Source organism: Aspergillus thermomutatus (genome assembly GCF_002237265.1).
Source record: "Aspergillus thermomutatus strain HMR AF 39 chromosome Unknown NODE_192, whole genome shotgun sequence".
Taxonomy (NCBI): Eukaryota; Fungi; Ascomycota; class Eurotiomycetes; order Eurotiales; family Aspergillaceae; genus Aspergillus; species Aspergillus thermomutatus.
The window spans coordinates 1-27,382 of record NW_020798241.1 but is presented as its reverse complement, the minus strand read 5'-3'; the positions used below and the strand labels follow the sequence as shown (position 1 = coordinate 27,382).

Here is a 27,382-nt window from a genome sequence, read left to right as displayed (position 1 = left end):
CAATAACAAATCACAAGCGTCGCATTGAACTCAACCCTTACAGAATGGCAGGCGGCTCCCTTCAGAGACATGAAATAGAAAGACACCCGCAGACGTGATCTACATACCTTCTGCTGTCTACGAGTCAGTCGCTATGTTGATTGGTTATCCACTGGCTCGACTACTACTACTACTACACTGGCAGTTCGGATTCCACAGATCGATCTTGGATGCAACCTGTTCCTGTACATCACTTTGATTCGATCATCGGTGTAAATCTTGCTTTCGGTAGCAGGAGCATACGTCTCTGAGTTCATGAAAAGCAGGATATGCCAGCTGTCGACAACATTCTTTGGCGCCAAGAGTACCAGCTCGGCGCTGGCCTGAGCATCAACAACATCAACAGGTTCTCTGATAGGCCATAATCTCAGCATCAAGATACATAAACAGATACATTCAATAGTATAATAGTCCCTGTCAGACCGAGCTGGCTTCTCCGCCGCCGGCCTTTTTCCCCAACATTCTTGCACCCGTCGCCATCAGCATGACATCTGTCACTGCCGGTTTCCCTGTAGGAGGAGCTCAGGGCTCGAAAGCTTCATTACAAGACGCTCCAGGGCGATCATACGATGATGGCATGTACCATCTTGGTAATGCTCGACCGGTAGTCGTTGCAGATCCTCTCAGTGAACTCAGTAATGCAGAGACGAAGCCAATCGCAACCGCAGACGCAACCCCAAACCTGCTTGCCGCGCAGGGATGGACCGAACCTGGAATGCTTCGTGGACCAACAACAGACACCACGGTGGACATGGAACCGGCGGCTGTAAAACCCGCCGTTCTTCCTGCGGATCCGCCGCTGGATCTGCGAAAAGGGCATTTCGACGAGCCGCTTCGAATTGTTGCCAGTATGTCCACCTCGACGACCGCGTCTTCATCAACCACATCCTCGACCAGCTCTTTCACCTCGATGATCAGCACCACCCTGCATACCACCTCAATACCGACCACCACGCAGGCTCCGTCTACCACCCGCGTCTCCCATCCCACCTCCACCCCAGCCTCCGCGGCCACTCACGCGGGCACGTTGACTCGCGGCGCCCAAGCCGGCGTTGTCATCTCGGTTCTGAGCCTCGCAGCCATCCTGATCGGGGTGATCTTCTGGCGGCTGCATCGCAAGAAGCGGGCTCTGCAGATGTCCATCCGAGGGGAGAAGCTCCCTCCCCCGCCGGAGAAGCCGAATCCGGTGTACCGATTCGCGTCAAATCTCTACACAAGCAGCACATCGACGCTGGTCAACGTAGCGGAGATGTTCAAGGCGTCCAACCGGGACAAAGTACCGTCCATCAACGACGGAAGCAGCAGCATATACTCGACCAACCAGACACAAAGCAATCTGTTCACCTCGTACCGGGCCCAGCTCTGGAAGCATCGCGCGCACACCGCGGCGAGTCGCGCGCGCCTGGCCAGTTCCTCGACGGTGCACCTCATCGCGGACAAGGCCAGGTCATTACGAGGCAAAAAACCGACCCCCGACAGGCGGAGCCGCTGTTCGCACGGCTATGCCTTTGCGCAGGAGTTCCAGCACGTGCCCCCACCGCAGCCGACGCGTCTGCAAAAGATTGTCACCGATCTGTGCGCTAATGGGTCCTCGACGGTCCGAACCGTGACGGCGAGGTTCAAGGCGCAGGCTCAGCCGCAGCCAAAAGACAACGCGTCCTCGATGTGGAGCACCATGAGCAGTCGCAACCCGTACTCGGGAGACTACGATGCGCACCAGTTTCAGCCTCCTCCATGCAACATCAGCGATAGTCTGGACCTCGTCAAGGTGCGGAGTGTCTCCTCTGGCACTGTCGCCATGAGCAACCCCGCGGAGATCAGCGTCGACGCGCTGGCGGGACGTATCTCGGGCGAAGGAGAGCACCCCCACCAGGAGGCTGCCCGGGAATCAAGCCCCTCGCCGTCGCAGTCCACCACAGCTCCATCCCAAACGCCGCGCCAGCGGCAGTCACCGCCGCCGCCCGAGTTCGCGAGGGAGGCAAGCCCCGCGGAGTCTGGGCGAGCCCCGTCGCACACGCAGCTGGAGGTGCCGTCGGTGAAACTGTGGACAAAGCAGGTGTACCGGGTCGAAATGGACTTTGCACCCCGCAGCGACGGCCATCTGCACGTCAGCGACGGCCAGATGGTTCTCCTCGAGCAGATCTTCGATGATGGATGGGTAAGTTCCTCCAATCCCGTTCCCCCATGATTCTAAAACGAAAGACCACGAGTACTGACTCCGACTCCTCAGGCACTGTGCACCCTGACCGAAACCGAAACGCAAGGCCTCATCCCGCGCGCCTGTCTCTCCACCTGGCCGATCAAGGAACGCCGCCAGTATGCGTCCAGCAGCACCGCCTCGGAGCGGACCCCGAGCAGCGCGACGGGCGCCTCTCCCACAGACTCAACATCCCTCCGGTTCTACCGGCAACACTCCCGACCGGGGACTCCAAAGCCAGGCCCCGAGTCCAACCCGCCGAGCGTGAAGAAGCAGTCGATCTCGCCTTCGCTGTCGACCGTCTTCCGCCCATAGCCTTAGCCTTAATGCCCCCCTCTGATTCTTGTAGATACTTGCCGTGTAGATCTTTCACCCCCGACCCATACGGTCCTAATCAATGTTATGTACATATCAAGAACCCAGTTCGAAGCGGCTTCGTGCCGGCCTCGCAGACAGTTCGCTCGGTGGCGCCAACGCCTCGAGTTCCGCTCGTCTGGCTCCAGTCATCGAGGCGAATCTATTCTTTTCCCTTTGGCTTTGGTTCCTGGCTTTGCCTGCAAGTCTCCGCGCCCTGAGTAGCAGTACGACGAGCACGACAATGATGATCCCCGCTCCCGCCGCGCCAACCCCAAGACCCGCCCTCGCGCCCGGGGACAGGCGCGACCGCGGGTGCTCCGCAGCTGTTGTCGCCGTGGCCGAAGACGTAGCTGACGACCACGTCGCCACAGCCACTGTCGAACTCGAACTAGAACTCGAACTCGAACTCCCAGAAGTAGAGGTCGGCGAACTCCCCCCCAGCACCCCCGGCGACGCCAACGCAAACGTCCCACTCGAGCAGCAATCCCCCTGACTCAAACTACGCTCATTATCGTGACAACAGTAGCTAGTCAACGCAGCGCCAGCCCGATAGATGATTTGTTTTATTTATCCAAATGCAGGATCAATCGCATCATTATATACAAGTTTCGTCATAAACATATCTTGGGCACCAGGACCACTTGAATTAGTCCACATCGTAGTTCCGCTCTCCTCTGTTATACAAAGCCTTGATGGCAACATTCATTATATCCATGAACTTGTCACGTCCGAGGTAAACATCATCGGCATGCCAATCGTCGCGTGCCGTCAAAGACATAGCCGGCTTCGATGCGTGTGCACTGAAATACAAATGTCCCAGTAGCGAAGCAACATTCCGGAAGCCCTTGTGGTTCAAACCCGGCGGGAGAATCTCGACCATCGCAGAGCCGGATGGGAGGAAGATACCGTGCGTGAGACCGGCCCCGTGCACGCCCACCAGGATATCAGACCCCTGGACAATCCTCAGCTGCTCATGGAACGGGATGCGGGCAAAGTCAATCAGCTGAACCGTGACATGGGGAAACTGCGCTTTGACGGTTTCGAAGTACTCCTCCTGATTGATCAGCTTTCGGCTTTCCCTTCGGTCGATAAAGGTCAACACGATCTGGGGGCCCTGCCGGGGCCTGCGAAGTTCCACATGGAAGTGTGAGAGGACCCGTCGGGAAAATGTCCGGACCAACGCCGAGTCTTCGCATGAATGGATCTCCCAATCACCCTGCCAGAGGGGGTTCGACCCGCCCGCCAGGGGAACGATCAGGTTCTCGAACTCGGTGGTTGGAGGCAGATCGCTGACTCGGAGGGGTGGCCGCTGAGCAAAAATCTTCCACAGGTCAAAGTAGGGCCCATCCTCGATCTCATCCAGGATGACCACCTGTGTGTTTGCGATGTCGACGGTACTGAAGAACGGTCTGTGTGGGCTGAGGCCCGCAGTCATGCGGAGAACATCTATGGTCATGGTCATGGAAAAGATCTCCATGAGAGAATGCCAGACATTCCACGCCCCTTCTCGCTGAATGAGGATTGTGTGGTTCGAGACCACGGGAGGAACGGTATGGTCAAGCGTGCCCTGGAGGGAGACGGCCTTTTGGAACACAACGCCAGGGCCTGTCCCGTACCAATAATTGTGAAATTTTCCAAAGGGGGGTGCTCCTTCGCCGTCTACACCTCGCAATTGACAGCTCATGATATATTTCTGCTGAGCAGGATCATACACGGCTCCGTGCCCGAAGCAGAACGTGTCGATTCGGTAGTCCGACGCTGTTTGGCTATGGAAGCAAGTCAAGCCCGAGGGCGATTCTGGAGTGCAGTACTCGGTTTTCGAGTCGCGCAGCTTCTCCAGATATGTGATACCGAATCGATCTGCGCAGTAAGATGGCTGGTCGGCCAGCGCCGAATACTCAGCGGGCAGAGCAGGCGCCTGTCCTGCGCTTGGGAGAAGGCCCTCCGGATCGGAATCATTTCGAGGAGGGCCCGGTGTGGAAGCTGGCAGCGGAGAATATTGAAAGGGCGTCCTTGTAGCGAATTTGACATGCAAGAGGAAAAGAACAAAAAGCACAGCAATTACAGTGGCACAGAGCCGTAGGACCCGACGTTGGGATGTGAGGCTTAACCAGGACATGAGACTCTGGCGGCAATAAGTTCAGACGGAATCATCAGCCAAAAGAACAGGTGGACACTGAATAGGAGGTCATCATGAGAGGAAGCTGAAAGTAGCGGCTGACTCGATTTCGAACAACCATTCTGCCTAGTGCGCCAAGAAGAGATGGAGAGAGAGAGGAGGGGCTGAATTGCTGTTGGACTCTGGAGTCTTTGGACAGTGGAGCCTGTCGATAATAATCAAAAAAAGGGAGCATGCAGAGGTCCGTCAATTTTTCTGTGGCGTAGCTAGCCTTGATATGGAGATAGATGGGCAATCAGCAAGTCCCTGAGTCCCTGACGCCAACACAGCCAACTCAGAAAGGTTCATGATTGGATTAGTTCCGGCTTTCGTGGCCGCTGCTAAATCTGCTAATTAATCAGTAGCAACGGACTAGCAGCATATATCCTGGTCATTCAAGGCGAATCACGGGGAGCGATTATGCGCCGGGCATGTGGGGCTTTGCTCAGCGCCAAGGTGTGATATAGAGCTCGTGGGGGCTGATTTGAACCATTGAGATATATGAACCAAGGGCAAGAAGGGAGACTGAATCATGATTTTACGGTCTCTGAGAGAAATCGATATGGAGGTGGAAGAGGAAATAAGGTATAGGTAGGCAGGCACCCATAAAGTGTATCCAGATTCCCGGCAAGCTGGGCTAATAAGCTTATTAATACTGTAGTACGGAGTACACTCCGTAGATATTGAGTATCGAATCTTAACTACAAGTAGCGGGGATCTAGATCTCAATATGAGTGCTATAATCCCGTATCCTCACTAGGTCTACTCTGTAAAGGGCTTAATAAAGAGTAATCTGACCCTGTCTATGCGAGTGGCATCTTTAATAATTATGCAACAGACAGGGTTCCCTGAGCTTTGTAGTGCTGATGGCACAGACATGGTAAGAAGTGACTCAAGAGCATACAACTGAGATATTATCTTAGGTAGGCTATGGTCTGTGGCCTAGGTATGGAGCAAGCCAGACCTAATAGCCCATTCGCTATTGTTATTGCGGGCCGCCAGTGCAAACTGTAACCTGAAAAGTACAAGCACAAGCACCATGGCGCCGGCGATCAAAACTCATGGCAGCTTGGGCCAATCATAGACTATGCACATGGCGGCGCAGTCAACTCGCGTCCTGGCGGTAAAACTGGAAAAGGTAAGTCGTTGGGCAGAGTATTATTATTAATAGACACAAAGTACGGCGTACTCCTTAATCAAACACTGGCCGAGTGGATTGGCTAGAAGTGTAATAGCACAATATACCCCGGCCATATTGGTTCTTAGGCGCTTTCCTGGCCATCTTCCTCGAACAAAAGGAAATTGGGCGACGTTGGCTCGGACCCTAGAAACAGTAAGACAGCCTCGTGGCAGAACTCAAATTCTTCCTTTCTTATGCTCCATGTCTACCTGTGTTATGTGTAACTATTCAAAACCAATCTGAGGATGATTGAGATGCCGGATGATCGAATATCGTTTTCTGCTGCTCCTGTGAGCTTCCGTTTGCTCTCGTTTCTTCTCTTCCTGCTTCTAATGGTCTCCTCCTCTGGCGCTGATTGCGTCCCATCCCCGTTCAGTGTGGGGGTTGGCAATGTGTCTCTCACCAACAACCAAGTCGCACGCGGGCTCGAGATCTCTGTAGGGACACCTGCTCAGCCGTTTGCCTTCCTTCCGCAGTGGTAATCCCCTCCTTAACAGAATGGCACTCGTGAAAGTACAATGTCTATATCTAACACGTTCCAGGTCACTGAACAACACATTCGTCTATCCCACAGACTGGGACTGCGGGACCAACTGGGCTGAAGCAGGCTGCATGACCTTCCGCGGAGGATTGTTCGATAAATCAAAGTCAACTTCTGTGGGAGCGACTTCTACAGACTCTTATCCGACAGACAGTTCGCCATATCCCTCTCTAGAAATGTTCAGTGATACCCTAACCCTCACATCCAGCATCAATGTGACCAAATTTCCCATTGGAATGCCAAAGTCAGACTGGGGAGAGCAAGGATACCATCCGCAGGCGGCTATAGGACTGGGCCGCAATTCCACCTTGTTGAATGCACTCGTCAGTACGGGCAAGATCGCCTCAAGATCCTGGGCCATGTTTTGGGGCCGTCAAGGGGCGACAGCAGACGCACAGATGGACGGCAACTTTGTGTTTGGTGGCTACGACCGCGCCAAGGTCTCTGGGGCCAACTTCACCCAGGGCTTAGTCTATTCTAACCCGGCGTGCAGCACTGGTATGCTCGTAACCATCACCGATATTTCACTGAACTGGAGCAATGGTACGACCACAAGTCTTTATGACGGGACCCAATCGACCGCCATGTCGGCCTGCATTGTTCCGGATTACCCCGTCCTGATGACCATCCCTTATGAGCCATATTTCAAACGATTCTCGAGCGTGACGGGGGACAACATTTTCTCCTTCGGCCGCTCATTCGGCATCAATTACTATGGGATGCTGTATCCTTCGGGTGAAAGCCCGTGAGTTCGCCCCACTATGAATTCGAATGCGGATGAGGAGAATATGCTCACCAGAAATTGCAGATACTCTGGCGATCTATCCATCACCCTTAGCTCAGGCTTGACAGCGCGCATTGCGAACAATCAGCTCGTCATTCCCGAGCTCACCATCGACGAAACTTCCGGAGCAATTTTGGCCAACGCGTCCGCTCCCGAGCTTGTACTCAACTCCATGCAACAAGTAAACGCCGACGATTTGCCCCAGCTAGGCCGCCAATTTCTCAGTAGTGCCTACGTAATGGTCAATCAGGACGCGGGCCAGTTCACCCTGTGGGCAGCCAAGCCCACAACCGAGGAAGATCTTGTCGCCGTCAATACGGACAATCGCGTCTATGATTCCTTTTGCGCGCCAGGAGTGACCAATCTCATCACTTCCACCCAATCCACCAGCAACCCGGATGCCACCAAGTCGGCCGCGCCTGACAGCAACACTGGACAGTCTCAGAAGACCGAGGGTGCAAGCACCGGGCTATCCTCTGGGGCGATTGCGGGCATTGTAGTGGGGGGAGTGGCTGGTGCAGCCTTGGTCGCTGCTGCTATACTCTTTGCAATCATTAGAAGAAGAAGAAGACAGACGAAACTGTCACCTGAGACTGCGGAGGCGCCTGCAGAGCTCTTCGCCCCGAAGGTGATTGATCAGACACCTCGTGCCCCCCAGGAGCTCCCCGGGCACGTGCCAAATGGAAGTACTGAGAGGTGGGAACTGGAATGAGGAACGGAAGTAAATATTGCCTCAACTCTATGATTCTTTCTGCATATAACCCCTGTATAATAAGGCACTTTTTTACCCGTGCAAGGGCTTGCTATTTGCCCATAGTTGAACGTTTTAGCTGGTGTCTCCGATGGCTTGCCAGGCCGTAATGCAGCTGTTTCAGGCTTCTTACAGATAGAAAGCTTCCCAGACTATCTGGACACTCAACCTTTCGATCATTTCTGAGCAGCTTAGATCCTTGTCCGAGTCCCTCCATTTGCGCCATTTGCTGTGACGAGACACCAATGTATTCCATTGAGTCCGGAAATGGAGAACTCATCCAACATGAGAGGTACGTTTGCGGCCCCGGCCTGGCAAGAACGAGACAATTGTGTTCCAGATAGGTTCAGTCCTTCACTTCATCCGGTTCAGCAAGCTTAAGGAAGTTTATTTTCCTTTTTCCACCGACTTCAAAAGGACGAACGTTCGGTACCACTCATCTCCAGGTTGTGACAGGGTCTTCCACTTGTATTCGCCGAGCCGATGCTCGGCTCGGCCACGAAGTACAGCTGAATGGCTATCGACTGGATGAACACATGTCACCATTGCCACAGATATCAGATACATAAAAGACTTGCATTTCACCGTACGGCAGTGCAATCTCAACCCAAGCAAGTCAATCACGCCTGACGTCCATCAAAATGGCCCCTTCACGACAAGTAGTCAGCGTCGAGTATATCGACCGAATTGCGATTGTCACGCTTGACAACCCCGACAAGCTCAATGCCTTGAACCAAGACGATTATTACAGGCTGGCGACGGTGCTCCGCGAGATTGCCGGACACGAAGAGGTAGTGATCACCATCCTGATCGGCAAAGGCCGGTTCTTCTCTGCGTAAGCATTCCTCCACCCATTGGAAGCTCAGATATCAGTCTAACACTCCTTCAATCGTCCCCGTAACAGCGGCGCGGACGTAACCCGACCCCCTCCGGACCTTCACGGCATGGATCCTCGCCAGTACTGGATGCGCGCATTGGTCCTCAACAACATCGACCTGGCAGAGGCATTCTATTCGCACCCGAAGATCCTAGTGACCGCGCTGAACGGGCCCGTCATCGGCCTCTCTGCGGCGATGATTGCGCATTCGGACTTCATCATCGCGAGTCTTAGTGCCTATCTGCTCACCCCATTCGCATAGCTAGGTCTGGTCACCGAGGGCGGATCGAGCTTCACGTTCATTCCCCGTCTAGGGATCAGCAAGGCTAAAGAGGCCTTGCTGGGGGGCCGGAAAATGTCGGTGGAAGAACTCCTGCAGACCAGATTCGTGAGTAGGATCTTGGATGGTCAGGGCGACGACGCGAGGTTCAGGCAGCTGGTACTGAAGGAAGTCGAGAGCCGCTTTGGAAGACCCCTGATCGATTCGAGCATGCTGGATATCAAGAGGATACTCCGTGAGCCTGGGGACCGTGAATTCCATTCTCAGGCTGTCCAGGAATTGTTTTCCGGGTTGAAGAAGTTTATGCAAGGCATTCCCCAGGGAGTTCATGAAAATCGCTACTGGCCAGAAAAGACATCGTCTCTGAATTGCACAACTGGGATCATTCCAAGCTTCTACCGGTCTCGGACAGGTTATTCTGGTGACTTAGTCAAATGCTTAGAGGAAACAGTCCCCGATCTAATCAGTCCTGAATGTCAGTTCTGGATCTCAAAACTTCTTTACGCTGCCTCGTATGTAGATGTATTCATAACATGTGATGCATCTTCAAATACATTCCCGCGTACCTCGTGGTTTGCATTTGCGGTAGAGAACCGGAGAGCCGTAATCCCGCTACGATTGACCAAGGAAATGTAATGAACCTAGCATATCCAACGGGTCCAAGGATGTAATCAAGTCTTCAAGCGTACGAGGATTCTGAGCCGCATTCAAGGAGTGATCGGTTTCGCTCGTCTTGTCAAGCGAATGCTCTTCTCTTCTCACTCCGCTCCCTTCGGATTGCCTTCTGGCTCCAGCGCCCAGTTGGCTCGACTCGGTCGATGGCTTGACGATCAACCGACTCTGCGGCAAGAGAAGATCGAGATTTAGTCGTCTGCGCTTCGGGAAGTGACGTTCCCATCGTTGAGGCGCATTGGCGGCCTGGGTCTCTGATGGGTTCTTGCATCTCGCGAGCGCCTCTTCCAGCGAGGACTCAAACCACTTGGTCGACAGATAGATGAGCTCCGCCCCTTCTTTGATGGGCCGTGCTATCGGCCAAGTCTCTGAAACTTGCTCGAGGAATTGTAGGCACCTTTCAATATTCCGTTTCCACTGCAACACAAGGGTGGGACTGGCGGAAATACGCTGGCTTTTGGCCGCGGCCAGGACGGTTAGAACACTGCAGATCCTGCCATCCGAGGTCAGAAGAGTCTTTTGCAGTGAAAAAGCGATTGGTACAAGGCAACAGCTCTTTACACCTTTTCGTTGATAGCGTTGATTGACTCAAATACCGTCATGCGTGGTTTGAAACAAAGTGAATGCTAAGCGCAAATGCATTCTGTCACTTACACGGACGGGGGAACATGGTTGACCTGGCCATGAGCTGCTATAGTTTCCAAAATGAACAGAATCGTCGAGGCAGCCTCTAGAGCCACGGCGGCTGAAGCCGTGGGCCGAGCTCTTGTGGGAACCAAAGCATGAAGCTGGCACACCATAGTACTATGAAATGCAACCCAAGTCAAGACAGTCCCTAGCAGCAGGTCCGTTTATAGCCAGAAGGGCCGAGTACTTACTAGTACACTGACTGTAAGATGCCCGGCCAGAACTGATGGCACAATGGGGACCATTGCATCTCCTCGGGGCAGGCCAGCATCCAGAGACAGAGATCATACTCCCATTGTGCGAATTCAGCGGCACTGAGCAAGCAAGAATCATTCCTCCTGCGAATAACCAGGTCCATCATCTCGCATAACCGGACGTATTGGAGAAAGAACGACACTCCAAAGGTATCCGCATTTGACTGGTCATCGACGAAATCATCTGCCGTGAGGGACTGTACGTTGGTGAATTCCAGCTGTATACTGACGGGTCTGCCGTAGGCACCGGCCATCGCGCGGTCCCGGGTAAATAGAGTTCACCATATTCGTCGCCAGAGTCGTTTCTCCGGTTGTGATAGACAAAGCTCGTCGCTAAGGTTGAGGATCAGATAAAGTCGCGGATCAGAGCAATATCAAGGACTTCAAAACGAGAAAGATCTCTACCAACCTGATATCCATCTTGAGATCTTGTGCTACTGCAATTGCCAGTCTAGTCCAGTAGAAGAGTCCATTCTCGGTCAGGTCTTGAGGAGTTTAGCAAGTGCACCTCCAGGCGGCGACGGCATATTACCTTCTATCCCGTCCCAGTACCAGCTCATCAAGACCAATGACTGAACGATCGTTAGTTTATCCCTCTCGAAGCCAGCATCGTAAAGAGCCTTGGCCCGTCTGAAAATTTGCTTCGAGTCTATGGCTGTCGACCTCTTCGGTACTGCCCTTGAGCCGGCGAGGAAGATGCACTGCAACAGAAGCAGCGATGGCGGGTGGCCTGGATCACTATACCGAGACCAAAATGCATTCTGATCTATGACAGGTAGCAACGGGGCGATCCAGGTGAAAAAGGCACCGAGCAACTCATCCTGGACTTGTTGAGGAGGCAGATCAAACGCGCCCTTCAATAGGAGAGCATAAACCTCATCGTCTTCCAAAACGTCCAAATTTGCTTGGTACTTGCTCATTTCTGTTGAGTTTGAATATAATTGATCTGAAGACTACATATACGATAGAGCAGAATGAAGGGAGAGGTACTGATGATTCCGTGTTTGTGGGGGAGCATTGAAACTTGACTACGTATGGAGTAGTAGGGCCTGTGGGCCTGTGGGCCTATGGCTGCTAGTGCGAGTTATTCTTGGATCATGACTGTGGCTCATATTCTTTGAATGGATATTTTGACAGCGAATAACCCACATGAATGCAGAGTCATTAGCTAGGCGAGAGGAGATCGATCTTTAAGCCGAGCCGAGCATCGGCTCGGCACATACAAGTAGAAGACCCTGTCACAATCTTGAGATGAGTGGTACCGAACCAGAGCAAGTACGAAACCTCTACTAGGTGTCGCAGAATGGAAAGCCAAGAAAAGTAGATCCTGAATAGCCTCCTTTGTCCTGGAGGTTTCTCAATCCAACCAAAACTAAGAGAAAGAGGAAGACAACACTCTTAGCTAGCACCTTGCCACACTTGCAGATTGTTTGAATCCGTATGTACACAGTATTCATTATGTGTCTCCCTACATTCCATGGCCAAGGTCCTAGCAACCTGATCATCTGTCGGCCACACAGGCTTTCCATTTCTCTTCAATATCGGATCCAACTTTACACCAGCGTGGGTAGACTTTGCTAACTCCCATATGTCTCTTCCGGGGGTATAACCGGGCCCTCCCCCACTTTGCCAAGGAACAGACGCCAAAGATTCACAACAATAGTCAAAGGTCGCTGTGCATTATCAAGGAGTCCGGCAACTCCCCAAGCCATCATTCGAGTTGACACTGATCTGTGTCATGAGGAAAAGTATATCGTTGTGCTCGAACCTTTCGAGTTTGTTGGTGATCAGCTCCTCGTGTTTCGTCCCTACCCGCACCGCGTCTTGGACATTCCCACGTTCCAGATCCTTCACTGCTACATGTGGTAAAATGGAGTCCATAGTCCCCGGTGGCATCACCGACACCCTTCCTCATGTTGAGTATATACCCATCGACGAGGTGGAGAAACTCGAGCGATACCGTCCGGGAGGGTACCATCCAATATCCATCGGAGCGTGGCTGAATGACCAATACCGCATCATACATAAGCTTGGCTTCGGCGCATACTCAACCGTATGGTTGGCAAGAGACCAGGAAGCCGAGAAATATGTTGCCATCAAGATCACCGTCGCAGCAGGTGATCCAGTGGACTCGCAAGAAAGCAACATCCTCCGTCGACTAGGCGTCGCAGGGGCCGCAAACATCCCTCGCATATTGGATGAGTTCTCCATTTCCGGACCCAATGGAGTCCATCGGTGTTTCGTCACAGCACCTGGAATGATGAGCCTAGCCGAAGCCAAAGATGCCTCATCTGTTCGGCTCTTCCAGCTGCCTGTAGCCAGAGCCATCGCTGCCCAACTCGTCCAAGCGGTGGCGTTTCTGCACTCGCAAGGTATTGTCCATGCGGGTAAGTAACTGAATCTGGTTCCTCAATCTCTGCTTTTTCAGATACGCTAAGACTTCGCCAGATCTTCATGCTGGTAACGTCTTGGTCCGTCTTCCCGAGAGCATGGACGCGCTCTCACCAGAGCAATTGTATGAAGAATGTGGACGCCCTCACACCGAGCCCGTTGTACGTCTAGATCAGCGCCCACTCCCTGGTGGTGTCCCCGCCATGTTGTTGTGCCGATCTGGCTAGGGAAAGCGAGCGAGTGTATTTCTCTGTCAGAAGCTCAAATAATCGTCACTGACTATGGAGGGTCCTTTATGCCGGCTACTACAATGCGGCATTACTCTAATACTCCGGACCTTTTGGTGCCTCCGGAGGTTCACTTTGAACCTCAAGAATCGCTTTTGTTTCCTGCTGATATATGGACGCTTGCGTGTACTATCTGGGAGATTATAGGCCAGCGGCCGCTGTTTGAGGGGTTTAATCCCTCCGCCGACTGGGTGATTAGAGAACATGTTGATGCCCTGGGCAAGCTGCCTCTGCAGTGGTGGTTGAAATGGGATTCCCGTATGAGATGGTTCAACGAGGATGGGACCAGACACAGCGGTGCAAATCCAAGGCACTGGGAGCAACGATTCAACGATTCAGTGCAGGAGCCAAGGCAAGAGTTCAAGATGACAGAGGTGGGAGAGGTGGAGAAAGTCGCCTTGTTCGCCATGTTGAGGGCTATGCTTGCATTTCTGCCCGAGAAGAGGCCAACTGCGGCCGAGGTTATGGAATGTGAATGGATGCAGAAATGGGCTCTTCCTGAGCTTGCCAAAGTGCAAACGAATCGATAGGAGAAACGGTGCCTTGTAGATGGGTATAGGTGCTGGGCTTACTTCCTTGGCATAGAAACAAGGACATTACTGCTAGGCTAGAGATACAGCTTCAATCTACTTGGAAGATGATTAAACATGCAAAAGACTATAGATCTAACCGTATACTTCCTGCTGGATCAAAAGACTCGAGTATATCCCAAAGATTGTCATGGCTGACGCTCTTCTTTTGTCTGTCCTGCTCAGTCCTGTCTCAATATAGAGATCTGCCTTAGAACGGGGCTGATCCGAAGAGAGAAGGTGGCATGGTAAATAACTTCAACTCCTGCATTTCAGGTACACTAGCTATTGATCCTTCTCGCACAGAAAACAGGGACAGCTCTATTGGTGCTTTGAATATAAGATCGTGTGTTTGTGCTTCCTGTCTGGACGGAACCGTTTGCTAGTGGAGGGTAGCCCAAGTCCATGTCCAATGCTTTACGCCAATTGAATCATCTTTCTTTGCCATCGTCAGAATGTGTCAGAAATCAGAATAAGCTTTTTGGTGTGTCTCCAGCAAGGAATCTCCATTGCTTTGATGAATGATTGTTATTTCCCCACACTGGGTGATGTCATGGCGACATCCTCGTCCCTGACTTTTGTCTCCTATAAATGAATGCTACAGACATCGACTGGTAACATGCTCGATAAACGGTCAACCATTCTGACTATCCTCCTCATGCCGGATGCTCCAGCTTATCCTCCAGCCCGCGCGCTGCACAATTTCTCCCCTCAATGGTTCCTCATCCCCCAAGGGACCGGCATCATCTCGGTCATCCTTCACCAACTCGACTACCAGTTTGATGGACTGCGTATCATCGCCAAGATTGTCTGGATCTACACCATAGCTCTCCTCGGCATCGCTCTCTTGCTGTACCTCCTGCGACTCACCCGCTACCCCAAATACGTCGCCTACGAGCTGCGACATGACCTCATCGAGACCTCGTGCCTGGCCAGCATCGCCATCACATACACAACCATCATCCAGATGGCCTCGCTGCAGTACGGAGCCAGCCACGGCGTCGCAGTCGGCGTCTACGCGCTCTGGTGGATCGACGTCTTCCTCTCCACCCTCGCCATCATCGCCATCCCCTACACGCAACTCAAGCTGCAGCCCAGCGCCACCGAGCACGTCCCCCCAGCCATCCTGCTCCCCCTCATCGCCGCGCTGACCTGCGCCGCAGGCGGAGGCGCAATCTGCAGCTCGGCCGCCCTCAGCGCTCGTCTGCAAGTCCCGCTCATCATCGTCTCGTACCTGCTCGTCGGCGCGGGCATCACCCTCGCCGTCGGCTACGACGCCGTCATCCTCTTCCAGCACTTCTCCGACTCGCATCTGCCCGTGCAGAAGGTGTGGCAGGACATGATCCTGTGCGGGACGTTCGGGCAGGGCGGCTTCGCGCTGCAGATCCTCGGGGCCGCGGTGCAGAAGAGTTTCCCTGCGTATGCGCGCGGCACGCTGTTGACGGCGCAGGCGGCCGGCCCGATTGCCGCGGTGAGCCAGTTTGCGGCGGTGTTGTCGTGGGGGTTTGGCACGTTTGGTGGTGTTTTGCGATCATCAGTATTCTGCATACGGTGGCGACGCAGCCGGGGGGGTTCAGGAAGACGACGTTTAGTATGGGGGCTTGGTCGTTGGTGTTCCCTTGGGTAAGTCTTCCTTCGCTTTCGCTCTGGCCGAGGTTTATTGACAGGACAGGGGATATATACGAACTGTGCGGTGCACTTTGGGAAAATCATGGATTCGCCGGCGTTTTCGGTGTGGTCGACGGCGCTGCTGCTGATGCTGGTTATCATTGCGGTTGTCTTGACTCTGTTGACCATCAAGGGAATCATTACTGGGAAGGTCCTGGGATTGGAGCATGGGTGGAGAGAGAGAGCGCATCAAGATAAGGAAGCTTGACGTGCATCGTTTGTGTATATCAATCTATAGCCAAATTCATGCCAGAGTCCATGTCACCATATCCTCGGTTTAACATAAATACACCAGACCATCTGGACACCAACACCATCTCTCACCCAGTTAATACTCCTACAGTATGTATCCATCTGACTCGGTCTCTCCGAAGGCGACGCGCACGTCATCCGTAACGCGGGGAGGGCAGCGAGGCTTTGCAGTCTGGTGATTTCGCAGCGGTTGCTGGGACTCAAGACGTGGCTCTCATTCACCATGTACATGGCCTCTGCCTTGTTTCTCGGTACTTGCTGATGGTGTAGACGGATTACGGGATGCTCACGTTCACCGTGAGGATATCCGACGGAAGACAAGGGAGGAGCTTGGGGAGGATGCTGCTGCTGATGCTGCGGGGTTGAGTTTCTGCCGTTTAGGGATTGGAGGGAGTAAGCTCGTCCACGGGACTGACGGGGTATGTGTATGAGGTGGATCGCTTGGAGATCGAGGATATGAGGGATTTAGGAGTGCCAGTGATTCGAGGCTATGAGGGATTTGGGAGTGATGGCGGCCTATCAATCAAGCGACTTTTCTACCTAGCTGTCTATCTACTAGTTCGTACTACCTATATCTACTGCTCCTAGCTCCCCTCACCCCCTATTACCGACAAGAACAACATATATACTTGGGCCCGCAGTTAAGCCTGTACACTGTCGACCTTCCCTCCCACCCGACGGAAGTACACCCTCTTGGCGAACTTCCACAGCTCCACGCCCAGGAAGAACAGCACCGCCTCGACAAAGACAATCCCCCATTCCCACGAGATGCCCGTATGCTTGAACACCACGTGGTTCAGGACGGGGATATACAGGATCGGGAAGGTCGTCACGAACCCGGCGACAATCGACCAGAAGAGGAACTGGTTCCGCCAGACATCGTACATCCACTGCGTCAGGTACCTGGTCGAGCCCGGCTGCATGCGGAAGAACGACCGGCGCATGTCGACCATCTCCCAGGCGAGGAAGAGCGCGAACCACGTCAGGCAGACGAAGGTGGTCGCGCGCGCGCGGAACACCAGGTCGCAGGCGGCCGAGTAGTCGCGGTTACAGCCGCGGGCGAGATCGCCGTCGCCGAAGCCCCAGACCACGACCGAGAAGGACGCGAGGCAGAGCGCCGCCGTCCACAGGCCGTACACGAGGATGTCGACGAGGACCTCCCAGGTGAAGATGCCCTGCTTGGTCTGCGGCGGGCGGGCCATGATGTCCGGCGCGGCGACCTCCATGCCCAGCCCCATGTCCGGCATGCCCGAGGTGATCATGATGATCCAGAGGATCTCGACGGGGGCGAGCGGGAAGACGGACTGGCCGTCGCGGTCCTTGAAGGTGAGGCCGATGAGCAGGGTGCACGCCTGCGCGATGTTCTCGGAGAGCAGGTGCAGGACGAATTTCTGGATGTTGTCGAAGATGCGCCGGCCCTCCTCGATGGCGTTGAGGATCGAGGCGAAGTTGTCGTCCGTCAGGATGATGTCCGAGGCGTCCTTGGCGACGTCCGAGCCCGCCTGGCCCATCGCGATGCCCACGTCCGCGTGCTTGAGCGAGGGGGAGTCGTTGACGCCGTCGCCGGTCATCGCCGCGAACTGGCCGCGCCGGTGCAGCGCGTCGATCATCCGCACTTTGGTCTGCGGGGCGCAGCGCGCGATGACGAGCGGCAGCGTCGGGAGCGCGTCGATCTCGCGGTCCGTGAGCTTGTCGAACTGCCCCGCCGTCATGACCATGGCGTCGGCCACGTCTGCGGCCACCGTGCCCAGATCCGCGGGGAGGATCCCCACCTGCTGGGCGATGGCCTTGGCCGTGCCCGGGTGGTCGCCCGTCACCATGTGCACGGCGATGCCGGCCTGGTAGCACTCGCGGATGGCGCCGGCGGTTTCCGGGCGCGGGGGGTCGTACAGGCCGATCAGGCCGAGGAAGCACAGGTCGCGCTCGATCTCGTCGCGCTGCAGGTCGGCCCCTTCGAGCAGCCGGCCCTCCTCGGTGTAGGGTTTGTGGGCCAGAGCCAGCACGCGCAGCCCCAGCTTGGCCAGCTCCTCCATGTTCTGCAGGATGTCCGCGCGGTGGTCGTCCGTCAGGGGGATCGGGGTGGACGAGTCCGCGTCCCAGATGACGGTTGTGCAGGCGTCGAGGATCCGCTCGACCGCGCCCTTGGTGAAGACCATGCTGCGTTCGGTCTGGTCCTCCCACCGGGTGAAGACGACCGACATCTTCTTGACGGTCGAGTCGAAGGGGAACTCGGCCTTTTGGTGCCAGACGGGACGATCGCCCTTGGTCCACCGGTCGCGGTTCCAGTTGAACCGCGCGGCGAAGACCTGGATGGCGATCTCCGTGGGCTCGCCGCGCGCGTGCCACTCGCCTTCCTCGGAGTGGTAGACGTGCGACAGGTTGGCCATGGCGGCGACGTTGAGGAATTCTCCCAGCCGGGGGTTACCGGTGGCAGATGCTTCGAGGTCGTCGATGGCCGCACCCTCCTTCTCCTCGTCAAAGCGCACCGGGGGCACGGGGGTGAACGTGACGTCCCCAACAGTCGGGTTGAACGGCTCGTTGGAGGTGCCAACCGAGTACGTGCCGGCGGACGGGATCCACGCCTTCTTGACGACCATCTTGCCCTGCGTCAGCGTGCCCGTCTTGTCGGAACAGATGTCCGTGACGGCGCCCAGGGCCTCGAGGGAGTCGAGCTTGCGCACGATGACATTCCGCTCGACCATGCGTTTGGTTCCCACGGCCATGGTGATGGTCAACACGACGACCAGACACGCCGGAATCATACTCAGCCCCGTGCCCACCGCGTACAGAATCACCTCGTTGCTGTCGGAGAATTTGTTCGCCGCCATCACCACAATGGCAAACAGCACCGCGATGCCAAACAGCAGGATCGCCAGCTTCGACAGCTTCCGCTGCAAGGGCGTCCCCACATTGACACCCAGGAACCGGCCCACCGCGTCGGTCCCGGTCAGCGTCCAGGCCTGCACATACCAGCGTTTCTTGGTCTCGCCGTTGGGGCCCCGCTTGACGGGTCGGCGGCGGCGGTCTCCCGCGCGCAGGGCCGCAGCAATAGACCCAATCTCCGTGGCCATGCCGGTCGCAATGACGACGCCGCGGGCACGGCCGCGGGTGACGGTGCTGGAGCTGTAGGCGAGGTTGAGCCGGTCGCCGGGGCCGGTGTCTTCTTTGAAGGTGGCGTCGCAGTCTTTCTGGACGGGGAGGGATTCACCGGTAAGAAGGGCTTCATCTGTCTCGAAGTTGACTGCTTCGACCAGACTTTGTGCTTCATGTCAGCTTCATTCACAACAAGGTGTTCGGGGGGAGGAGGGGTACCGAATATCCGCCGGGACAGTATCCCCGGTGCGCAACTCGACCATATCCCCAGGCACAATGTCCGCACTGGGGACGGAAAACGTCTGTCCCCCACGGGAGACCGTCCCCGTGGGCGAGCTGAGCGAATGCAAGGACTCCATGGTCTTCTCGGCGGCATACTCCTGGAAAAAGCCGACGACGATGTTGAGGACGATCACGGCGCAGATGACGCCGCCTTCGATCCACGACTGGATGCCAAAGCTGACCGCCATGGCCAGGATCAGGACCTAGAATTGGATCAGACAAGTTCGTTTGCAAGGGGTCTGCTCAGAAGCAAAGTGGGTCCCTTAACTAGCATCATTGCGTTGGCCACCTGCCGGACAAGGATCTTGACCACGGAGACACCCTCGCCTTCGTCAAGTTTATTGGGACCGTACGTCTGGAGACGACGGGCAGCCTCGTCGGGGGTGAGACCCTCATCGAGTTGAGTGGCAAGTTCCCTGAGCACAACCTCGTAGGGAAGTGTATGAGCTGGTTGGGAGAGGGGGGCCTGGCCGGAGCCGGAGCCAGAGCTGGAGCCGGGAATATCGCCTTTCTCCATACCGAGTCACTCGATTGATTCTACTGGGAGAAAAGATGAGCTGAGTGGGAAGCAGCAGAGGGAAGAACGACTTTTATAAACGTGGGAACCCCCACCACGACGAAAACTCAGCTCAAGAGGCCCCTTGGCGCCGAGAGTCGGGCATTGGCACTGGCATTGGCACTGGCCTTGCCATGGGTGCCAACGACGTCACAAACTGCCCGCATCGTCGCATCCAGCGAGTCTCCACGAGCCCATTCCCCACCGCATGCGACCAGAGCGTCGCACGTGTTCTGGGGAGCCAATCTGGGATGGCGCCAAGACAATTCCTCCGGTTGCCAAGAAAGCGGACGCTGGTGGAGGACGACTGGGCGTTGCCCGTTCTTTTCAGCAGATGGAAACTGTATACAATGACTCATTCTCAATTGGACTGCATGGCCACGCTGTATGCATACTCCATACAGACTTGAATCAAGGCAAGACAGAAGCAGGTATACCTGATGAGACTCGTCCATTCATAATCATATCATATCAATCCGTCAATCATGACGCCATGGTATCCTATCATATCCTATCATATCCTATCCATATCCATCAGATCATCCCCTCGAACTCGCAACCTCATCAACGGTATCTACTCCATCAGCATCAACTCAAAAGCTCGCTCGACCGAGAAACGTACACCGACTTTCCACGTCCTTGCCCACACCCATCCCCATCCTCACAGGAGTACTCTCCCTATGAAAGATCCCCAGATTCTTCATCCGCACCGACCGCATATACCGCTCCTGGTCATGCGAGGGCTGGAATCGGCGCTCGTAGGCTTCGGCGGGGTAGAGTTGGCGGGTGAGAGCGGCGCCCAGCGAGACGGCGGCTAGACAGGCGACGATGACGATGACGATGATGGCGGCGGTTGTGAGGCCCATCTGGTAGAAGTCTCGCCTAGGTCGGAGTAGTAGTAATAGATGACAGGGTGGGTACTTTAGAGCCAAGAAGTGAGTGTGACCGTGGGGTAGGTCAATGTTGATATTGCGGATATAACAAGTATGGTCTCAATCTCAGATAATACATGATGAAGATGATGAAGCGAGGTGGAAGCTGGCTAAATTTCTGTTGCTTCCACCCAACGCATCCTTGTCTTCGGAAGTGATAGGAAACAGATAGTATACTATTTATGGCTCTGATGTGTCTTTCTGATGATGGAGATATTCAATTGCCATTGGCCATGTGTTGTGTGAGTGGGCTGTTTCAGCTAGAGACTAGCCAATGGAAGATTCTGGCAAGGCTGTGTGATTGGTCAATCACTTTATTGTCCATGGATTATGCTTGGTTTATACAGAATATGTATTCACAACTATATGCAGTTAAGACATAATATTCTGCTAGAGGTAGCTTAATCATATTAGAGGCATGTCTGGCTTTAGAAACATATCATGATTTACAAATAAATAAACTATTCCATATAAATCTAATCCAGTGTAGATGCAGCTTCTATAGGGATGAAGACCTAATCCACAACTACGTGAAAAATCTAGCCCACTGAGCTCTCTGTGCCTCTGGCAATACTTACATACATCAGGACAGTCCACCCTTTAATGCAAAGTCTGCTGTCCCTACTTCCTAACAGCTTATCCTTCTATTCTCCAATCCATATCATCTGTCTTGCCATCTAAGCTTTCAAGGACCATCATGCCTCAGGCACAAATTCAGATGGTATAACTCGTGCTGACAATGGCATTATCACTAAACTGACTGACCTCTTCCCTTCCTACGGGTAAAAACCAAATGCAACGGCCCCATGTACAGCACAAAGTTGTCCTGCGCCTGCTGCACAAATGCCCGTCCGTCCTCCCCGGGGGCAAATCCCACATCAAAGGTGGTTATCAGTTTGACGAGTGTAGTGCGCAGATTCAGCAATGCCAGTGGTCGGCCGATACAGTTATATGGACCTATCGCTGTCAGTATCAGTACATCGGGATCACAGAGGGATAAGTACCGGTGGTAAACGGCGCAAAGGCCAAGCGATCCTTGATCAGGTCCGGGTCCTTGTACCATCGCTCGGGGATGAACTCGTCCGGCCGCACATAGCATAGCTCAGCTGTGCTACAGATTAGCATCTCGTCTGGCACCATTTCCCTACAGACTTACATCTCCCCATCGCATATTGCGGGCAAAACACCGTCGTCTCGCCGGGGATATGCACCCCCTCCACCTGAATGCCCTCCGCGGGCGTCTTCCGCCACAACGCCCCCGGCACAGGCGGATACATCCTCAACGCCTCATTAATCACCCCGTTCAGATGCCCAAAAAGCGCAACGTCCGACCCAAGCACCTCCCCCGCCCCATCAACAAACGGCTCGACCTCCGCCCGCAGTCGCCGGATCTGCTCCGGATGCCGCACGAGCTCGTACAGGATCGCGCACAGCGTTACGGCGGTGGTATCGCTGCCCGCGACGATGATCAGCCGCGCATCGCCGTCGAGCATCAGCTTCTCGGCCGGGGTGGGCTCCCTCCCGTCCAGCGGGGCCAGCAGCGAGGCGCTGATATCCGGTATCTGCACCTTCATGCGCATGCGCGCGTTGAGCCGCTCGCTGCAGAAGGCCAGGAAGCGCCACCAGTCCCTCGTCAGCCCCGGGATTTTGAGTAAAACGAGGAACAGCCACGGCGGCAGGAAAAGCCCGACTTGGTTCATGGCGGAGGTCAGCAGGGTGATGGCCCAGTGTTCCCGGCCGGTCTGCAGGCAGTCGAACCCCCGGCCAAAGGAGAGGTCGCCCATGACGTCGAAGCTGTACAGGTAGAACCACCTGCTCACGTCGACGGACTGCAAGGCGGTTAGCTGCGCGATGAGCTGCTGCTGGTAGATCCGGACCCGCTGCTCGTACCCGCGGATCATCTTGTCGCTGAATGCGGGGCTCCAGGTTCGTCGCCGGGCGTTGTGCTCTTTGACGTTACGGCAGTTCTGCAGGGGCCGGGACGGATAGGCCATGTCGTACCAGGGGGCTTTTGTGCATTGGGATTGCGGGCCGTAGATGGCGGGGATGGCGGACGGATAGATTATGGAGAGGTCTGACGGGCCGGTGCGCACAATCGGGCCATATCTTCTGTGTAAGGCCTGGAGGGTGATATGTGTTTTGTGCTTTGGGGAGATGGACCAGAAACTTGAGATACGGGCGAGGAAAGGGCCGGGGAAGGAGTGCAGCGGGTGGAGGAGGAGACGGTATATCAGAAGGCTGATATAAAGGCTGGCAAGATAGACCAGGACATAGCTGTAGTGGAAGAATACGGTGACGACGGTGGTGGAGATGACAAAGAGGAGGAGATAGGTGAGGCCGTAGAGATGATGCTCGCCATGTCGAAAGTAAAAGACATGGCTGAGGATGCCGACAATAGCGATGAAAAAGTATGGAGCCATGATCTACTGTGACATGGGAGGGGCCAAGAACGGCATTTATACCCAGCGATCAGCGCTGACTGTGCTGACGGTAACATTCCAATCCAGACGGTGTTTCTATTTTAGCCACTGTACTTGCATATACGGCTGACAGATGATTCGATCTTCATTGAAGTGGCCCGTCACACTGCTTATGCAAGGTGATGGAATTGTCCAGCTCATCACATCCCATGCGCCACACCGTAGCCTCTTCAACTGATCAGTTCCACCCTATGTACAGTTTACAGAGCAGCAATGATGGCATTATACGCCGCCTTGGGCTGGTAGTAGCTGTTGAACAACAGCGGAGACGAGCTGGAGCGCCACGAGTCCTTGTCCGACACCCCCCAGACGGTGATTCCCACACACTGCTGGACACCCAAGCATGCATTGACAACCTGTCTTGTTAGTTTCAATCTACAGGAAACGGGTGGTCACAAGACATACATTAACGTAATCCTGGGAGCTCGCACCCGCGATATCCAGCTCGGTAATAGCGACCTCAGAGACGCCGGAGGAGGCGAGGGCAGACAATGCTGTACACGGGGTCAGCGTTACGAAGACACAACCCAGAGAGTAGACTTATCCTTTGACGCTAGAAGAAGCACCGGCACCCAGATGGCTTTGAGAGCCTTTTCATCAGAGTCAGTATGCATTATCACGCTGGCAATGCGACGCAAAGCTTACCGATTCCGTCAATAGGAATGCCCGCAGCCAACCACTTCTTGACGTGACTCGCCATCCCCTGCGTTTTGGCGTAGCTGGCCGTGTCGAGACTTAAAAGGTCAGATAGACGGCACCGAGTCCAGCGGAAACAAACGCTTACTTGTAGTCGTTGATGTACAGCTTCGCAGAGGGATCCACGGAGCGCGCCGTCTCAAAGGCAATCCGCACAAAGTCCTCGCCGAGGACCCGGTAGAAGACGCTGTCGCGGAGGGAGCCGTCCTCGTTGAAGATTTCGTTGACGACGTCCTTTTTGCGTTATTAGCTGGGCTTCGTGTGGGATGGATGAGGACTTACCCAGGCGTAGATCTGGCCCTTGTACCGGGTCATCACGGTGGTGATGTGGTTTTTCAGCACCGAGGTCAGGGTGTTTTTGTCGGTGATGGACGACACCCAGGAGGGGAGTTGGGAGTGCCAGACTACATTGTCAGCTGTATCTTTGAGAGAGCTGATACATTGAAATACCTAAGGTGTGTCCGCGGACCTTTTTGCCATTCTGTTTGGCATAGTTGACCTATTCAACTTAGCACATGTACTCGACATAGGGAGGACAGCAAGCATACTAGATAATCAGCACCGGCAAAGTTGAAGTTTCCCCGCGATGCTACACAGATCAGTGAGAGTCAACCAGCAGTGACAGCGGACCTACGCTCAGTAGCATCCCACTTCATGCTGTTCTCCGGCGTCAACTGGCCAAAGTCGGCGCGCACAATGGCCTCGTTCTGCGAGTTCTGGAGCAGACCTTGGTCGCTGCAGGTGCCAAAGTACTTTTTGCCATGGGCTGTAAAGGCCTGGTTGATGCTGGCCGCCGAGACGAGGGAGGTAAAGAGAATGCTGCTGAGGAGCTTGCTGAGGACAACCATTTTGGATGCTTGATCGAGTTCGGATCAGGTTCTTGAGTGCTTGAAGTGTGTTGCTGAGAGACTGAAGTCTTCCGAGAGCCGGTATTTATAGTCGAGACCCTGACCTGGCACGATACTATCGAGACTACAGTTGCTCCACAGGATTAAGGCATGTTGTCCGTTTAGGCTATATTCAGTATTCATCCCTAAGACAAAATCAATCTATGTGAAGAATTACTGCAGAAAGTGTCACTCTGCGACTGGGCTTGTTTCAGCCAAGTGTTGCTTTAATATCCGCGTGTCGATCCCCCCGCCGGTAGTAGTCCTCTATCCAGACCACGGCAATTGATGCCAGCCATTTTGCCGACGAGAAGAGTTCAGCCTGAGAGAATATTCCTCTGCCTGTATAGATCGAGCAATTGCCTCTTTTGTCACGGCTTGGATCTCCTAAAGACCACCCTGCCAACCACTGGTAATCCGTTTAACCTGATTAACCACAGCCGCCATCTGCACCCCTACAGGCACCATCACCATCAGTATCAGAAGACAGGCCGGAAAGGATCAACTCACCAGTCCTCTGATCCGCATCCTGGCCATACCATCCCACCCAATCCCAGCACCCATTCGGGTTCGAAAGCAGCGTTCCCCCCCAGATCACACGCAGCGAATAATCCACCGTCGCCTGCGGAAACAGCACCAGCATGTCGTTCGCATCCGCCCACCGCGTGTACCCCGTGTTCACAATGAACTTCTCCCCGATCAGCCCCTGGCTCTGCAGACACCCATGCATCGCAACATGCAGCTTGCACCGTCCGCCGGACTGGCACGCCGCAGGCACATACAGATAGCCTGTATCACCCATGCCAGCTGCCCCGTACCCGCCGCTCTGCGCGAATGAGACCACCGACCCGGACAGTGTGCCCTCGGTGCGGGGGCGCAGGGATCCGTACAGCCAGTTCAGCACGCCGCCGGCGCCGTCGTAGCCGCAGTTGCTGATGTAGGGGGAGGTCGCCATGCTGCAGGGGTTGTTGCCCGAGGTGTCGAGGTCTGTCGGGAAGGTGTGTGCTGCGCCCTGGGTGGTGATGAAGGTGATGTTGCTGGGGTTGGCGAATTGGGCGAGCTGGCTCTGCAGCTGGGTCATGACGTTTGGGCCGACGGTGGTATCTGCCGTGCCGACCTGGAGGTAGATTCTGCGGTGGGCGAGGTTGGACAGAGGGGCAATCTTGCTGCCGCTCCAGGTCTTCATGTTGGCTGTTGGGAGGGAGATGAAGGGGCGGTTGTTATACATGCAGTTCAAGTACTGATTCTGTGAGATGAGGTCATGGAGGGACGGGCAGAAATGCATACGTATTGATTGCGGGCGCAGTCGTAGGGTCCTCCTGCGAACACGCCAAACCCCATGGGGAAGACATCAGAGTATGCGACTCCCAGCTGGGCAGAGATGAAGCCGCCGCTGGAGAGCCCAGAGACGGAGACGGAGCCAGGGTCGACGTTGTAGGCGCCGAGAGTGGCAGCAGAGACAGCGGTTGCGATGAGGATCAAATAGGCAGACAACATTTTAGCCATGCAGTTGAACCGGTCGAGAGGCGAGGTGCACAGAGGGAGTGGCTTTATGTCATCTTATAACTACTGCCCGCATCCACGTTGTGGGAATTGAAGCTGAAGCAGTCATCGGATCGATGCTCTATATGGATAGGCTACAATGCGGGGTCACGGATCCGATCCTCTTGGTGTATAGTGTGTAAAGATGCTGTCGGATCCGATGGTATGGCTTGGACAATCCTTGATGAAGATATGCTCTTAATTCTTCAGTATGCAGGCGCTGTCTGTTCATGGTGGTACCTCGGCTGCCTAGACTCGATACGACGTCGTATTCTGCAAATGCGGGGTGATCATCCTCGCTTCCTCCACCTCATGTACTCACATCCAAAATGCACGATCGGATCCGTCGCAGACAATTCTCCAGCTGCGATGCCTGTCGTAGATCGCGTGTCGCATGCGACGCCAGGCGAGGACAGTCCCCCGAGGACACCAGCATTCCTTGTTCGCGATGTGCGAAACGGAACCGGCCGTGTAGCTTCGAGGTATGCTCTCTGCCAAAAGAGAACATCATGGTCTGACGGGAGCAGTGGATGAAAAGAGCTGCCACTCCAGATAGAAATGAAGACACGCAGCCACCGGTTGGCACGACTCCCGACATCGAAAACTGGCTCCGGGCCATGTACGAGAACGTCTTTGAAGCAGTCTTTGGCTCCTGGCTAGGGAGCTACAGCTGTCCATTTGCGTAAGTATATGCCAGCAACAAAACATGTCACACGTCTGACGAACTAGATTCGGCGAGCATGGATACCAACGCCCCACGGATCTCTCGCTGTCTGTTAGCATTTCCTCCCTCTGTCGACAGTTCGACCGCCTCGTCAAAGACCTCGAGGCCCAAGGAGCTCCTCCCACCCCTACAGACTCATCCAAGGAGACCCAGATCGACCAAACCCTCAACCAGGCCATCCACGCCTTCTCCGCACGCTGGCTTCCTCTAACAGACCCCAACCAGCCCGCCCCCACCCATCTCATC

The 27,382-nt window shown here is 54.8% G+C and overlaps 12 protein-coding genes across 12 annotated transcripts; 7 read left to right on the top strand and 5 right to left on the bottom strand.

Moving 5' to 3' along the window:
* Window positions 1-523: 523 nt before the first annotated feature.
* On the top strand, window positions 524-2,551 carry CDV56_103547 (uncharacterized protein; the record flags this gene model as incomplete). Its single annotated transcript, XM_026757166.1, has 2 exons — window positions 524-2,197; window positions 2,270-2,551. The coding sequence occupies 2 exons, from the start codon at window positions 524-526 to the stop codon at window positions 2,549-2,551; spliced, it is 1,956 nt and encodes a 651-aa protein (XP_026612034.1).
* Window positions 2,552-2,633: 82 nt separating this feature from the next.
* Window positions 2,634-3,086, top strand: CDV56_103479 (uncharacterized protein; the record flags this gene model as incomplete). The annotated part of the gene is made up of 1 exon (XM_026757098.1): window positions 2,634-3,086. The coding sequence occupies one exon, from the start codon at window positions 2,634-2,636 to the stop codon at window positions 3,084-3,086; it is 453 nt and encodes a 150-aa protein (XP_026612033.1).
* Window positions 3,087-3,239: 153 nt separating this feature from the next.
* On the bottom strand, window positions 3,240-4,712 carry CDV56_103317 (DUF563 domain protein; the record flags this gene model as incomplete). Its single annotated transcript, XM_026756936.1, has 1 exon — window positions 3,240-4,712. One exon carries the CDS (start codon window positions 4,710-4,712, stop codon window positions 3,240-3,242), a length of 1,473 nt encoding a protein of 490 aa, XP_026612032.1.
* A 1,473-nt stretch (window positions 4,713-6,185) lies between these two features.
* On the top strand, window positions 6,186-7,968 carry ap3 (putative aspartic-type endopeptidase; the record flags this gene model as incomplete). Its single annotated transcript, XM_026756569.1, has 3 exons — window positions 6,186-6,409; window positions 6,474-7,217; window positions 7,281-7,968. 3 exons carry the CDS (start codon window positions 6,186-6,188, stop codon window positions 7,966-7,968), a joined length of 1,656 nt encoding a protein of 551 aa, XP_026612031.1.
* A 680-nt stretch (window positions 7,969-8,648) lies between these two features.
* CDV56_102802 (enoyl-CoA hydratase/isomerase family protein) lies at window positions 8,649-9,146 on the top strand (the record flags this gene model as incomplete). Its single annotated transcript, XM_026756421.1, has 2 exons — window positions 8,649-8,842; window positions 8,912-9,146. The coding sequence occupies 2 exons, from the start codon at window positions 8,649-8,651 to the stop codon at window positions 9,144-9,146; spliced, it is 429 nt and encodes a 142-aa protein (XP_026612030.1).
* A 48-nt stretch (window positions 9,147-9,194) lies between these two features.
* Window positions 9,195-11,697, bottom strand: CDV56_102475 (fungal specific transcription factor domain-containing protein; the record flags this gene model as incomplete). The annotated part of the gene is made up of 6 exons (XM_026756094.1): window positions 9,195-9,505; window positions 9,854-10,329; window positions 10,491-10,640; window positions 10,715-11,011; window positions 11,187-11,262; window positions 11,310-11,697. The coding sequence occupies 6 exons, from the start codon at window positions 11,695-11,697 to the stop codon at window positions 9,195-9,197; spliced, it is 1,698 nt and encodes a 565-aa protein (XP_026612029.1).
* Window positions 11,698-12,647: 950 nt separating this feature from the next.
* CDV56_102177 (uncharacterized protein) lies at window positions 12,648-13,985 on the top strand (the record flags this gene model as incomplete). The annotated part of the gene is made up of 3 exons (XM_026755796.1): window positions 12,648-13,164; window positions 13,226-13,292; window positions 13,340-13,985. The coding sequence occupies 3 exons, from the start codon at window positions 12,648-12,650 to the stop codon at window positions 13,983-13,985; spliced, it is 1,230 nt and encodes a 409-aa protein (XP_026612028.1).
* A 658-nt stretch (window positions 13,986-14,643) lies between these two features.
* Window positions 14,644-15,900, top strand: CDV56_101912 (putative malic acid transport protein; the record flags this gene model as incomplete). Its single annotated transcript, XM_026755531.1, has 3 exons — window positions 14,644-15,503; window positions 15,563-15,647; window positions 15,697-15,900. The coding sequence occupies 3 exons, from the start codon at window positions 14,644-14,646 to the stop codon at window positions 15,898-15,900; spliced, it is 1,149 nt and encodes a 382-aa protein (XP_026612027.1).
* A 685-nt stretch (window positions 15,901-16,585) lies between these two features.
* Window positions 16,586-23,227, bottom strand: CDV56_100830 (uncharacterized protein; the record flags this gene model as incomplete). Its single annotated transcript, XM_026754449.1, has 7 exons — window positions 16,586-19,199; window positions 19,257-19,522; window positions 19,588-19,766; window positions 20,498-20,757; window positions 21,620-21,764; window positions 21,812-21,913; window positions 21,964-23,227. 7 exons carry the CDS (start codon window positions 23,225-23,227, stop codon window positions 16,586-16,588), a joined length of 4,830 nt encoding a protein of 1,609 aa, XP_026612026.1.
* Window positions 23,228-23,487: 260 nt separating this feature from the next.
* Window positions 23,488-24,831, bottom strand: CDV56_100565 (endo-1,4-beta-xylanase; the record flags this gene model as incomplete). Its single annotated transcript, XM_026754184.1, has 8 exons — window positions 23,488-23,643; window positions 23,693-23,781; window positions 23,933-24,021; window positions 24,072-24,217; window positions 24,266-24,387; window positions 24,434-24,482; window positions 24,532-24,572; window positions 24,618-24,831. 8 exons carry the CDS (start codon window positions 24,829-24,831, stop codon window positions 23,488-23,490), a joined length of 906 nt encoding a protein of 301 aa, XP_026612025.1.
* A 426-nt stretch (window positions 24,832-25,257) lies between these two features.
* CDV56_100325 (uncharacterized protein) lies at window positions 25,258-26,376 on the bottom strand (the record flags this gene model as incomplete). Its single annotated transcript, XM_026753944.1, has 3 exons — window positions 25,258-25,325; window positions 25,381-26,110; window positions 26,158-26,376. The coding sequence occupies 3 exons, from the start codon at window positions 26,374-26,376 to the stop codon at window positions 25,258-25,260; spliced, it is 1,017 nt and encodes a 338-aa protein (XP_026612024.1).
* A 315-nt stretch (window positions 26,377-26,691) lies between these two features.
* Window positions 26,692-27,094, top strand: CDV56_100084 (uncharacterized protein; the record flags this gene model as incomplete). Its single annotated transcript, XM_026753703.1, has 2 exons — window positions 26,692-26,894; window positions 26,969-27,094. Coding segments are annotated over 2 exons (329 nt in total), but the record flags the coding sequence as incomplete, so codon positions are not given.
* Between the last annotated feature and the right edge of the window lie 288 nt (window positions 27,095-27,382).